At 39.0% G+C, this 14424-nt stretch overlaps 1 protein-coding gene across 2 annotated transcripts in view; it reads right to left on the bottom strand.

Annotated features, from left to right (window-relative positions):
• Positions 1-891: 891 nt before the first annotated feature.
• LOC134332826 (unconventional myosin-XVIIIb-like) overlaps positions 892-14424 on the bottom strand; it is an 80059-nt gene continuing 66526 nt past the window's right edge. For both annotated transcript variants that reach the window (XM_063014654.1, XM_063014655.1), the window contains 6 exons: positions 13397-13582; positions 9040-9173; positions 8621-8659; positions 3200-3376; positions 2211-3130; positions 892-1013 (listed from right to left, as the gene is read on the bottom strand). In XM_063014654.1, the coding sequence (XP_062870724.1) occupies positions 2224-3130; positions 3200-3376; positions 8621-8659; positions 9040-9173; positions 13397-13582 (1443 nt within the window). In that variant the 3' untranslated portion in view covers positions 892-1013; positions 2211-2223. The remainder of the gene's footprint in view (positions 1014-2210; positions 3131-3199; positions 3377-8620; positions 8660-9039; positions 9174-13396; positions 13583-14424) is intronic.

Below are 14424 nucleotides of genomic sequence, written 5' to 3'. Positions count from 1 at the left end.
CACTGACAGGCTGACCCCCCACCTTTTCAATCTCTGCAGCAATGCTGACAGCACTCCTGCGCCTATCTTTCAAAGACAGCAGTTGGATGTGACGCTGAGCACGTGCACTCAGCTTCTTTGGACGACCAACGCGAGGTCTGTTCTGAGTGGACCCTGCTCTTTTAAAACGCTGGATGATCTTGGCCACTGTGCTGCAGCTCAGTTTCAGGGTGTTGGCAATCTTCTTGTAGCCTTGGCCATCTTCATGTAGCGCAACAATTCGTCTTTTAAGATCCTCAGAGAGTTCTTTGCCATGAGGTGCCATGTTGGAACTTTCAGTGACCAGTATGAGAGAGTGTGAGAGCTGTACTACTAAATTGAACACACCTGCTCCCTATGCACACCTGAGACCTAGTAACACTAACAAATCACATGACATTTTGGAGGGCAAATGACAAGCAGTGCTCAATTTGGACATTTAGGGGTGTAGTCTCTTAGGGGTGTACTCACTTTTGTTGCCGGTGGTTTAGACATTAATGGCTGTATATTGAGTTATTTTGAGGGAAGAATAAATTTACACTGTTATATAAGCTGCACACAGACTACTTTTCATTGTGTCAAAGTGTCATTTTGTCAGTGTTGTCCCATGAAAAGATATACTTAAATATCTGCAGAAATGTGAGGGGTGTACTCACTTTTGTGATACACTGTAACTACTGAAGTGATTCATCAAGTGACAATGATCCAGCTCTGCTTTAAATAGTCAATATAACTGAATCATTGTGTTTGCCTTCTGTAAGGAAAAAGTCAGTGAAAACACTGTGGGCTAGGACAGATTTCCATTAGTTTTAGTTTCAAGTAAAACTTTGGGAAAAAATCTCTGCTAATAAAGTAAAAAATCACAAGTAAAACTACAGTTTTTAAAAAATTTTATTCATGTGTACAAACAGTGTTCAAAATGTGCAGCATCTTTATTGAGGTTCCAAGTTGAGCAACATGGGTCAGTTGCATTCTGGATAGAGCCCAGGTTAATTCTGTATATAAAAGAATAGACCTGTATTAATAATTACTTAATAGTAGATTAAATGTATCCATATTACAAGTTTTTTTTTTTTTTTTTTAATAATGAACCTTTTGTGTGGTGTTTGGGTCTGTGGGACCCATTTTCAATGTTTACCAAAAGAAAAATGATGCTATTTATTATTATTTTAACCTCAGACACCTTTGCCTTTGGCTCATTTTGTGTGAAGAACATATAAAATAACACGTTTTAATGAGTTCACACCGTAACCCCCCGGTTACGGTGTGATATATAACATTTATATTACACGTGGTGTTTGCAGGTATAAAATTGTGTCCCTTTACTCTGTCCTACTACAACAAGTCCTGATGTGTGTCTCTGTGTGTGAGAGAGAGAGAGAGAGAGAGAGAGGCAGACAGACAGATACAGAAAAACAGAGAGACAGGCAAAGAGACAGAGAGAAACAGACAAACAGGCAGAGACAAACAGGCAGAGACAAACAGACAGATAAAACAGACAGGCAGAGACAGACAGAGAGAGAAACAGACAGACAGGCAGAGACAGGAAGGCAGGCAGTCAGATAGAGAGAGACAGACATACAGAGAGACATACTGATAGACAGAAAGAGAGAGAAGCAGACAGACAGAGACACAGACAGACACAGCATACATGCATCAAATGAATGTATGCAACACACACACAGTAAAGCTGACCCTCATGTGTTGTGTAGGCTAGCATGAATAGACTGTTCAATGGTACTGATGTGTAGACTGATACAGATACTGTATCTGTTCAGGCTGGTGTTTCTTAGACTGACAAATGTTTGACAAACAACAAAAGGTTGTTTCATTTTGATTTGTTCAAAGTAAACACGTTTTTCCAGCCATATTTTGATTTTTCCTTTCTTATACGTATTTTATCACAAACTGATGGTACTGTTATTTATGAATATGATCCAACATAGGTAAATAGTAAATGTTAACCAAATATGCTGTCTTTATTGCTTATAAAAATCTTAAAGTAAACATCTGATATTTTGCACATTAAATAAGTTATGGCTGTATTTAAAAACACATGACTTAAAAACACAATCATGCGGTGGGTCCACCAGACCCGCAAACATTGGCTGAGTAACAAAACCATGACACCACACAAGGGTTAATTGCAGTTTATGCTAATATTTGCAAGAGAGTAAATGTAAAATCCTAACCAGATCTCCATGTTCAGTCAACTTCTGCTTTCCGTAGATACTTTTTCATTACTGAAGTGATATCTCCTTCACTGCCCTCAGCTTCCAGCCTCTCTCCTTGAGGCCCATGCTTCTGCTGTGAGCCCCCAGAGCTAGAAGAGTCAGAATCGGAGTCTCTGAATGATGCCCTAGAGGGTGGCAGTTCTCCGAAGTGAACACTTAGGGTGCGGCGCTGACCCCCTCTGGAGCTGCTACTTACTAAACTGCTAACAGACTGTGATCTACGTATGGCAGGCACAATGTCTAAGTTGCTGTCGCTACTGACCCTTTCTTTGTCTGCTTCAGGATTACAGGGGAAGTGACGATTCTGAAATACAAGAGACTCTGTTCCCAGCAGGGCTTCTCCTCCACCTTCAGCCACACCTTTAAGTATTCGACGACGATATGAGCCTACAGCAGGCAGCGTTCTAGAGCCAGGCTCCTCATTCCCTTCCTCTGGGATGGACAGGTTTGATAGCTGTTGGCGGGGACCTGTAGAGGACACTGCTGAAGTAAGTGAGTCACAGGAGCTAAAGCGATTTATCTTGCCCCCAGCCGACATCACTGAGGGAACAGTAGGCAAAGATTCAGACAAAGATCGTAGGCTGGATGCACGGGACAAGCTGGGACTGGGCACTTTAAGTATGCCAGGCCGCACTGCTTCCTCCAGGCCCTCTTTGGAGTCTGGCGAGAGGGTGGAGGTTCTTCGGCGCAGGTTGGAAGCAGCTGTGGTCTGATAGATGGGTAGGGATATGGTGCTGCCCTGATCCATCTCTGAACTGTTATCCCAACCTGCTCGTTTCTTCCGTAAGCCCTCCAAAAGCTCGGATAAAGCAGTGGAAGATGATGCTCTAGCCAGTCCTCGAGAACTTTCTGGTGTATCATTGTCCTGAGAACAAGATCTGGGAGCAAAAACACTTTGTTAGGTTTTAGCTATACAACATATTAATAAGGTGATTTGTGGTAGTCACCTGAAGCTATAGATGCTCGATGTGTCAGTCACTGACTGGTGGCCAGTGGGGCTTCCAGTGTAAGACAACCTTCCACTCCCAGAACCCCTGTACCCACCACGTGGCCCTCCAAGCTTCCGTATGCCTTCACCCACGTCCTCTGGTCCAATGGTGGAGCCCATACTGGACACGCTATCCCTGCCATAATGAACACATTGTCATTTAGATAGATTTGCTGCAAAACCCTTATATGCTTATTTTGACATGGTAATGATTGTCTTGCAAAGCAGCAGGTAAAACCACAATGCAAGCGTTAATCATTTTAATGTGCCACACACATCTAAACCTCAGTTTTGCAAATAGATGGTAGGAGTTCATCCGCATTGCTTCTGATGTGATTAGTAATACTCAGATGTGCATGTATACCTGGTGAACCATGGGCTCATTATCACACACTCAATACTCAATGTCTCAATACACAGTGTTTATTCAAACTACATGACTCAAGGGCTCAAGTGGCACAGCCATAAAATCTCTGCTCTGATACTGGCAGGCCTGGCATTTATATGGACAATGATTGGCTTGTCCAAAGAGTGGAAATGCCAGAGGAGATCTGTCATAATTGCTGCAATTATGGTCTCTGCTGGCTGATCGATGGTGCCTGCACAGAGACGAGGAATAATAGAGATCGTTGCATGACTGTCCATATAAAAATGGTGTTACTACATGACAAAATCCTTAAAATCCTGGATTTTCTCACTCCAGTGGATAGCATTATTACATCATTGCTAATTGTCTGAAACATGAAAATCACCATTAAAATAAGCAGTGCCAAATTTGCTACATCAGGGAGCTCTGTTATTCAGACTATCTACATCTAAAAAACTTATAAGCAGAAAGGTGTCTCACTCAGATTTTTAGGACATGCTGATGACAAAGAAAATTGACTCACTAAAGCCGTTATTAGGTATAAAATTACTAGCTGTTACCCATCTGTTTCTCTGCTCACTTTACCACTCCCTGTACGCCATTTCTCAGTGAAGGGACCCCCATAGGATCCCCACTAAACAGATGTTACTTGGGTAGTGGACCATTCTCAGCACTGCACTAAAGTGGTAATGCCATGATAGTGTGTGTTGTACTTATCTACAGTAAGTGTAGCAGTTGCAGCAGTGTTGTAGGGATTTTTAAACAACTCACTGTCCACAATCCTCGGGAGGAATAGTGCTCCAACCAAAAATATAGTAAGTTTTGCAAAATGTGGCACTGTCAACAAATTATATTAATGCAATATTAAAGCCAAAGACTTTTTCACATTGTGATTTTAAGAACAATACTGTGGCTAAAAAGCCACTAATGAAAAAAGGGATAGTCACAAATCAGATAAAGTGGATAGAACAGGGATAGTGCAGAACTGACTACTTGCTGTCACAATAGGACAGGCTGCTCCAACTGTCTGCAACAACTCAGTTCTCAAAAACAAGGGAAAAAACGGAACCCTGAGAATCAGTTGGGACTGCCAATGCAGACTGGACCAAGCAGCCCTGTATCATGATTTTTGAGAAATAACAGGTGTGCCAACACAAAGCAGCTGGCAAGTCTGAGATGGAGAAACTGTGAAATATAGAAAAAAACTTCCACATGGAGCAAATGAATGCTCACAAGGTGCAGGAGACATTAAATTAAGAGAAACTGACACATTAGCTGCACCTCCGTGCCTCCTCTGCCGGCCAAAATGGCATAACAGAAGGACACGACTCCTAAGGTGGTTTACTGCCACTCTACTTCAGCAGCTAAACCCTGTTACAAATAAACAACAACATGCTTTAAAATCCATTATATGACTGTAATGAGCCACTTATTTCAATATATTGTAGCTACCAAAATAGTTGTAAACAGTAAGCTAACATGCTATTAAAAACATTTCTATCCACAACCAGTAAAAAGAATCATTTATTCTCTGTGACTATCAGTCTTCACTAATAAGCCAGTTCACATTTCTGCCTTGATAGAGCTGATTTGGTGTATTAAAGGTGCTTTTTTGTTAAATGGAAGCATCTAGGAGCAACCAGAGCAGTAAGCCACACAGCATAATGGATAACCCAACCGCTAAAAACGTCTGTAAAAGAGCTCCTAAACCCCAGCACTGTTTTAAGCATTCATGCCTGTATCTTAGCATCTTAACACATGCACTCACTTGTCATATGCACTCATCCTAACATATTATTTTCCATTTGTAGACCATGTCTATGATTTTTTTGCACTTCTTTGCTTCCTGCTATTTTAATCCAAAATCAAGATTTCCATGCAGAGCACTATAAAGAGTGAAAAATGTATGGCACCAGCAACACCTTGTCAAGATTGGGCCGTCCATTCAAACTGGATGACCGAGCCAGAAGGCAATTGATTAGGGAAGCTACCATGAGCCCAATGAATAAGGAAAAGGAATTTATTTAGGAAAACAACAACTGAATATCTGTGGAGGAAATTGTGAAGAGACAAGTGCAAGAATTCATCAAGTAGAAAAGAAAGGAATGATAGGTAAATATATAGGCCTTTAGGAGATCAGTTAGTCAATTAGGTCAATTAAAAGTTGGAAGAAGTTTGGGCCGTGTCCTTTCATGAGGTCTTACTTAAAATCTGTATGAGATTTGTCAGTCTTTTCATTTGACAAAAATCTAACAGCTTTGCACAACCCTGGATGGAAAGAAAATAAGCATGAGAAAAACACAAGGTCATTTGCTAGATAGGCAGTTCTTTTTCTAGCATGACATCTACCCTAAGCACACCCCCGAAGAAACAAAGCTGTGGCCAAAAGAATGGAATGGTGAATGTCATTCATTGGCCAAATCAGAGCTCTGACCTAAATCTATGAATGGATTTGAAGAGAGCTGTGCATTACCACAAAATGTGACTAAACTTAAACAATTCTGCAAGAAAAGATGGGCAAATATTCCCCAGTCTAGGTGTTATAGACATCCAAAAAGACAAATGGCTGTAATTAAAGCAGATGTAGCTCTACCAAGTACTAAATCAGGGGACTGATTACTTTTCCAAACCAGTTTTTTTCTAGTTTTTCATTATTTATAAATTATTTCGAACCTTTTTCCTTTTCTCATAACCAAAAAGTTAACATTACTTAGAGTAAAATGTGTAAATAAAGCTGGAGAAAGATATTTGTTTTCCAGCTGTAAGTAAAAAAGCAGTATAAAGATTTTCTATATACACTATAAAGTGCTGTGATAAAGTATTTGCCCCTTCCCTATTTCTTCTATTTTTGCATATTCGTCACATATTTCAGATCATCAAACTACTTTTATTATTAGACAAAGATAACCCAACAAAACACAAAATGTTTTAAACAATGAGTTAATGTATTAAAGAAACAAATCTAAAATGCCGCTCAGGTGGCTGAGGAATAATGCTGATCAGGGTGTGGCTCTTTGTGCACAGTGCTGATCGGTATATATGAACTCGAGTGGGAGAAAAATGCAGTCTGTACTGAGCATGTGTCAGAGGGGGCGTGTGTCAGTTTAGAAGCGTTCTCAGTCAGCGGTGGAGGATGCAATCAGGGTAATTGGACACAACTAGATTAAGAGAGAAAATTGGGGGAAAAAGGTTGAAAAAATTGAAAATAAAAAAAAAGAGAAAACAAATCTGTTCAGCCCTTGTAAAGAAGTTAGTGCCCCGCAGCTTTTTAATCAATCGGTTAACCAAATTCAATTAATAACAGCCAGGCATTACCTAAATAGAACCTATCTGACAATGAAGCAGGTTAAAAGGTCTCAAAAAGCAACAACAACTCATCAACAACTCATTCAGAAGGTCACAAAAGAATCCAGATGTATATCTAAGAAACTGAACTTCCACATTTGACTCATCAGTTCACAAAATATTATCCTAAAAGTCTTAGGGGTCATCTAGATTATTTTGGGAGACAAGCCTTTGTGTTCTTTTTGGTCATCAGTAGTTTGACCCTTGGATGGATGCCATTTTTGTAAGTGAGGCCTGCAGTGGTTAAGATATTCACTATTATTAAAAGGTTTTTTTGTTTCCTCCAGATGAGTCATTGTTGCATTCTTGTCGAAATATTGGTAGGCCGGCCACTCCTGGTAAGGTTCATTTGTAGATAATGGTCCACATTGTGATTCGCTGGAGTCCCAGAGCCAAGCAATGGCTTAGTTAGGATTTAGTGACAAATTGAAATGCAATCACTACAAGGCAAAAATCTGAAAAGCATGTGACATAGTGACATGTGGTAAATAAGACAAATGAAAAGTAAACAATGCGATCACTCGATCTCTCCACAGAAAAACAATAAATGTAGGTTTGCATTTAAAAGAATGAAATGCTACATTTGTGTTTGATTAAATACAAATTTGCTTGAAATGCACCAACTTGAAGCTGTATTACATTTCACTGCATGCTGTGTGCCTTGAATGAGCATTGTATTTTAGTCTCAGCCAGCAAAGAATTAGTGCCAAAATGAAAAGTAATAACTGTCCAATTACAATCCTCTACTGAATTTGGGGTGTGGTTAAGAAACCAGGCAGAAGTAATCATTCGTAGCTGTAACCTAATCGAGAGAAAAGTCTTTTTATGACAAGAGTAAAATTACTCTTCATATTTCTGGACTAGTATTTCTATGACTTTGTTTTGCATCTGTATTTGAAACATTAGAATGTGACAAATTAGCAAAAATGGAAGAAATCAGGTAAGTGGCAATTAATTTTTCACAGCACTGTATGTCTAAAAACCTTGCAGTGTGTTTTATTTAGGTCAGTGCTTCAAAGTAAAGTGGGCTGAAATAAATTCATATATATAAATATATTATATATAAATGATATAAATTCAAATAAACAGTGATATAATCTAATCTAACCAATTAAGGCAGTGACAACCCAACAGTGATAGGGGACCATTAAAGTACTGTATATAAAATAAAGTTTTAAAAAGCATGTCAATTATTTGAAATACTATACTAAATATGCAATTTGCTTCAAACAATGTGACAACAGTTTGGTAAAGGTCCTTTTCCAGCATGACTGTGTCCCTTTGCATTAAAATGGACCATAAGAACATGATTTTCTTGTTTAACATGAGTGCCTGACCTCACAAATGCTGTTTTAAGTGAATGAGCACAAATACACAGACACACTCCAAACCCCTGTAGAAAGCCTTCCCAAATAGCAGACCCTGATACATTCACAAGAGGAGAAGTCAACTCCATACTAATGTCAGTTATTTTTGCATAGGGGTGTCCGACAAGCTCACAGTCAGTGTAGCTTTTCTAAGCTGAGCACCATTACCATTAAGATAATGTTAATGTGCCTGTATCTAAAAGCCCAAATTCATGCCATCACACTAATACACAAAACACATGGTAGGGGGAGGAGAAAAGGGGGAAAACAGGCTAACAAGGACAAGAAAAGAAGTGCTTACACTTCTCTTTTTTTAGAGTACTCCACAGCAGTCTGTACACTGTGATCAGCATTGCAGGTCAAAGTGAGAAAGAAAATGGTTAGGTCGAAGAAAAGCACAGCAAAACAGGATTTAGCTTACAGTGGCATTCTGCTGACCAAAGGAAACTAATAAAAAATGATAGCTCAATAATATGACTTATTTAAATTGTAAAATCAGTAATAAACTACAATACAGGATTTACTGTTACAAATGTAATTGACAAGCCATGATTATATATCTACATTGTAGACATTTTCCTCAGAAGTGAAACAAAAAATGGCACAGGTACAAACTGATTAACAAAAAGGTTGTAAATAACACATCTAACTGATGAGACAATATGTCCTGTCTGGTCACTTAACATCATATTTTTTACCACAGCTTTTCGACTGTCATACCTTTCTGTGTCACTTTCATCACTTGATTCCACCTCCTCCAGAGCAGCCTGTAGATCCGCAATACGTCGAATTGATGTCTCCAGATCAGCTTGAAGAGTCTGTCGCACTGCATTAAGCTCTTCCACTTGCATTTCCTATACAAAGAGGAAACATTTTTATTTGGGTTTTTTATACCTAAATCAATCAGAGCTGTGAAAAAGTATTTGAACATAAGATAAAGACAACGGTCTTCCAGGTGGCGCAGTGGGATATTCCGCTATCACACCAGCACAGAGTTTCTGAACTCCTTGGTTCGAAACTTGGTGTTGCCACCGGTCGGCTGGGCACCATCTGACGGGCATAATTGGCAGTGCCTGCAGCAGATACTAATTGGCCACCGTATCTGCAGGGTGGGGGCCGGACTATGTGTGGGTGGGCGGGTCTTCATACGCTGTGTAAGGACCCTGATTAGCGGAAGAGACGCCTGGGCAGAATGCAGGGGCGAGAAGAGGAGGGCTGTGCACGTGTCGAAAGAGGCGTGTACAGTGACGTGCTCTCCTTGGATGCAATCTGGTATCTCTCAGCAGCGGAAGACAAAATTGAGTGCTCTAAATCGGGAGGAACATGGGGGGAAAATGCATTAAAAAAAAGACAACACAAGTAAACAAAAATACAGTGTAAGTTGAATAATAATTTAATTTATTAAAGATAAAAAAAAATTCTAAACTGATTAATTTTAAATTAATTCAATGTTTGTTTGTTTATTTGGATTTTAACATCATGTTCCACACTCTTTGGTTACATTCATGACAGACACGGTAGTTACTCATTACACAAGATTCATCATTTCACAAGGTCATATCAAACACAGTCATGGACAATTTAGTATCTCCAATTCACCTCACTGGCATGTCTTTGGAGGAAACCCACGCTGATACGGGGAGAACATGCAAACTCCACACAGAAAGGACCCGGACTGCCCCACCTGGGGATCGAACCCAGGACCTTCTTGCTGTGAGGCGACAGTGCTACCCTCTTAGCCACCATGCCGCCCAAAATTAATTCAATGTCACCTTAATCTAAATACTGGTTTTGCCACCCTTGGCCGTAACTACAATCAAACGTCCTATGATGCCAATAGGATTCAAGACTTGAGCTGTAGGTCACAAACTAACAAGTGGACATTAGAATTTATAGCTTCATTAATTACGACAAATCATCTAGGTCCTGATGAAGCAAAGCAGCCTCAATCACACTACCACCATCATATTTGCCTGTTAGTATAATGTTCTTATGGTGGAATGCGTTATCTTTACACCAGATGTAACAGAACTTATGTCCTGTCCTTATAAAATGTGTGCTACAACTGTGGTAAACATGGAGACTGAGTAAGAAATACTTCTTCATTTAAAATATATTCTGTGTATTTGTCCAACATATATAAGCTTGTATATTGCTTTATTACAGTATATCAGTGTTATAATACTTAGCGTATGACTTACAATCAAGGTCGAGAAGAGCAGACAATGATAAACTGTAATAGCTCTTTCTACCTTTTGAGCCATTCTGCCATCTTGTTATTAGACTTTATTATAGAGATCAGCCACAGTGTGCCTTTGATTAATTCTTACTGTCTTGTGAAGGTTATTGATACAAGAAGCCACTACCTACAGTACATCTCCATGACAACCACACCTCCACCAATGTACTCTCCCTTTCTCCACTAAAAACCTGATGTGCTGTACAAGATGTGTGTGTGTGCAAATGTATGTATACACACAATTTTGATAGTTTGATAGCATTTGACAGAAATAAATTCCTGTCCTACTGATTGTACTGATTGTTTATGCAGTAAACAACAATACAGGTGCAGCTGATTCTATGATAACCCACCCTTGGCACAGAGGTCAAACTGTATTTCAATCAGCCAGGTGCTGTATAGTAATTTATGTTAATTTATGAATATTATCTTCTGAAAACAGGCATAGTAGGAAGGTGAAACATACCAAGGGACAGCAAAGCATTTATTTGTCCTAAGGCAGACAGTGTCTGACACTTTACAGTGAAGGTTGTTATTTTAATGCACCAGTAAGTCATTAAGCAAACTTTCAGGGCTTATTATGTTAAAGGTGTCTTTTCTGTCATTCTCTTATAAACAAAATGCTACTAGTCTAAATTGATTATAAATGACATGACATTATGTAGGGGCAGCACAGTGGCAAGAATCACAGCAACAATGGCCTGGGTTCGATTCCTGTCTGGGCTCCTCCCACAAGTCCATAGACATGCAGTCAGGCCAAAATAGAGCTATACAATTGCCCTAGGTGTGACTTTGTGTGAGTCTGCCCTGTGATGGACTGGCAACTGGTGTTTCCTGCCTCTTGCCCAATTTATTGGATCCACCGCAACCCTGACCAGGATAAAGCAGTGGTAAAACTGACTATGATTGAATGTCATTATTTAATCATTTTCAGTAATCATTTCATTCTGATAATAAATGTGATAGATTTCAAGTGAGTCAGAAATAAATCATGATATTATCTTTACAGTAACCTTTATAATACCCCTAAACACATACAGTACTATCTACTGTATGGAGTATATTTTTTATTTTACTTTTTAGGCACTACTAAGGAATACTATATTAGGTGGCAGTTTACACAGATTACACAGACTTTCTCAAGCTTCACGAGATTGGATGGCAAACGTCTGTGAACTTTTTCAGATGTCTGGGCTTTGGCTGAGCTACTCAAGGACATTCAGAGATTTGCAGAGAGTTTGTTTGAGGTTTTCTTCAAAAATGTTTCTGTATTTGGCAGCATTCACTTGTCCCTCCATTCTAACCAATCTCTCGTCCTTGCTACTAAAAATTACCCCATAGTACTGTATAATGCTCTCACCACCATGTCTCACTGCATGAAAGTTCTAGGTTGTGCCAAGCTTTTTCTATTTCAAAATTATTAAGGCCACTGTGGTCATGGGAACACTCAAAACCTTTGATATAGTTTTTGTTTAATTGATCAATTAATTCACATTGCAACAGATGAACTTTGATTAAATTCAGACATCTCAAGGAAAAGGAAAGCCCACATGATGCACAAGACAACAGTTTATAGTGTCACAGCAAATGGTCTGAATACATTTGTAAATAAAAGATTTCAATTTTTAAGTTTAAAATATTTTTCCAAAAACTTGCACTTCCACATTATGGGTGACTAAGTGTCGATTGCTGGGTAAATTAGCAGTAATATCCATTCAAAATTAAATCCACAACAAAATAGTCACATGGTCTAAATCTACTGTTTTTGAATTATCCATATTTTAGCCTTCTTATAATAGTTTCTTTCAGCATCACCTCACATAGACATTTCAAACTAATTTATTAAACATGACTATGAGTTCATTGTACAGTGTGTCTCAAAAGTAATGAAACACATGTATAAAAAGAAAACAGTCGGATGGTGATCCAGTTTAGACACAAGCTGATATGCCATATGTCTTATTTTGTATGGCCCTATCTTGGATTTCAGCAGCAACACTGTGGTGTGCACTGTTCGTGCTAACTTTGTTTGTTCTTATAATAAGAGGATTGACCAGAAGGTCTACAGAATATGTATGATATATTGTCCACAATTTTAAAGTGTTAAGGCTATCTATTTTCCCAATTACTGATGAACATTTACCAAAACATCTGGCTGATTGCTAGCATCAGTATTAAAAATTATCTCTTAAGATGAACAACATTCATCACAGATTTAACAAGTGCCTTGGCATGACCCCACATCTATATTTCAATATAGATACAGACGATTAGTGGTATATTGCGGGCTCTTACAAAATGGCAAAATAGCATTTGCTGTTGTAGCATTTTCGGTTTTCCAGCTTTCGGTTTATTGGCAATAGAACCTACTGTCCCATTTGAAAAAAGTGAAGTTAAATCCAAGATGGTGGCATTCAAGATGTGACAGGTCAAACAGGTTTGCCTCTGTTCCCATAGCTTGTGTCTAAAACTGTCTACAGAGCTAAAACACTGTCTGGACTATAGGGATGTGGTAGAACTGGAGAGCATAAATGTGCAGCTAACACATCTGCAGATAAATGATGCAATCATGTCAACATAAACAAAACTTCAGAGGAATTTATCCAGTATTTTGTGAAATCTTGTGAATATAGCAGTCCATAATAATAAAGGTTTATCATAGCCAGCATAAGTATGATGTGCATTCAAACAGCTAAAGCATGTAAAAAGTCAAATGTGAGTTACAGACAGCTTTTGCCCATTGATTTGCCCTTTTGCCTTGATATGGTAACATTTGGTCCCTTGGAAAAGGTTTGGGGGGTGTGTGTGTGTGTGTGTGTGTGTGTGTGTGGTGATTACCAGCTCCATGCGTCGCTGGCTGCTTTCCTGCTCTCTGAGGCTGAGGTCTTCCATCTCCAGCCTCATATCTGACAGCCTCTGCTGATAGTAGAGAGAGTTCTCCTTTTCTCTTGCCTCTGCCTGAGCAGACTGCTCCAGCTCTTCACCCAACCTGACTACGCTGTCTCTTAGTCGCAGAACCAAAACCTACACAGACACACATGGGCATCAACATTTTCCAAACCAAACCTATACGACTATAAACACATTAGCAAATCAAATCAGTAACTGTAGTTTTGGTCCAGTCATACTGGTGCTTCACATCATGGACACTAAGGTATCCTTGTTTAATTTTTATATGTAGTTTTTATTTGTTTTAGTTTTAGCTTAAATGAGTAAGTAAGTAAGTAAGTAAGTAAGTAAGTAAGTAAGTAAGTAAGTAATTTATTTATAAAGCACATTTACAACCAAAGTGCTGTACATGTTGAAACATAGAACACACATAAAAAAGCAACACAAAGTATAAAACAGTAGAACAACAGAAACGCAGACCATGACACTCATCCAGGAAACGCTAGTTGGTAGAAGTGCGTTTTTAGTCTAGATTTAAAAACAGAAATGGAGGAATGTCCAAAGGTAGACTGTTCCACAACCTCGGAGCAGCAACTGCAAAGGCTCGATCACCTTTGAGCTTTGACCGTGACCGTGGCACAGCCAAGAGCAATTGATCAGATGACCTAAGAGATCTAGGAGAACAATAGAAATGGAGCAAGTCTCTTATGTAAGATGGCGCCAATCCATATAAGGACTGAAAAACAAACAGAAGAACTTTAAATTGGATCCTGTAGCTTACAGGAAGCCAATGGAGAGATGCCAGGACCGGGGTAATGTGGTCAAACTTCTTTGTACCTGTGAGCAGACGTAATTTTGATTTGCACTGAAAGTTATGGTGTTGTTGTTATAGTCTGATCGTTGTAATATTTTATAATACATAAGTATATAAACACGTCGCATAAGTATATAAACACGTTGTCATGGTGATAGTGAAC

Source organism: Trichomycterus rosablanca, chromosome 18, assembly GCF_030014385.1.
Source record: "Trichomycterus rosablanca isolate fTriRos1 chromosome 18, fTriRos1.hap1, whole genome shotgun sequence".
NCBI classification, from domain to species: domain Eukaryota; kingdom Metazoa; phylum Chordata; class Actinopteri; order Siluriformes; family Trichomycteridae; genus Trichomycterus; species Trichomycterus rosablanca.
Note: the sequence above shows the minus strand (reverse complement) of the source record. Positions and strands in the feature narration are given on the sequence as shown.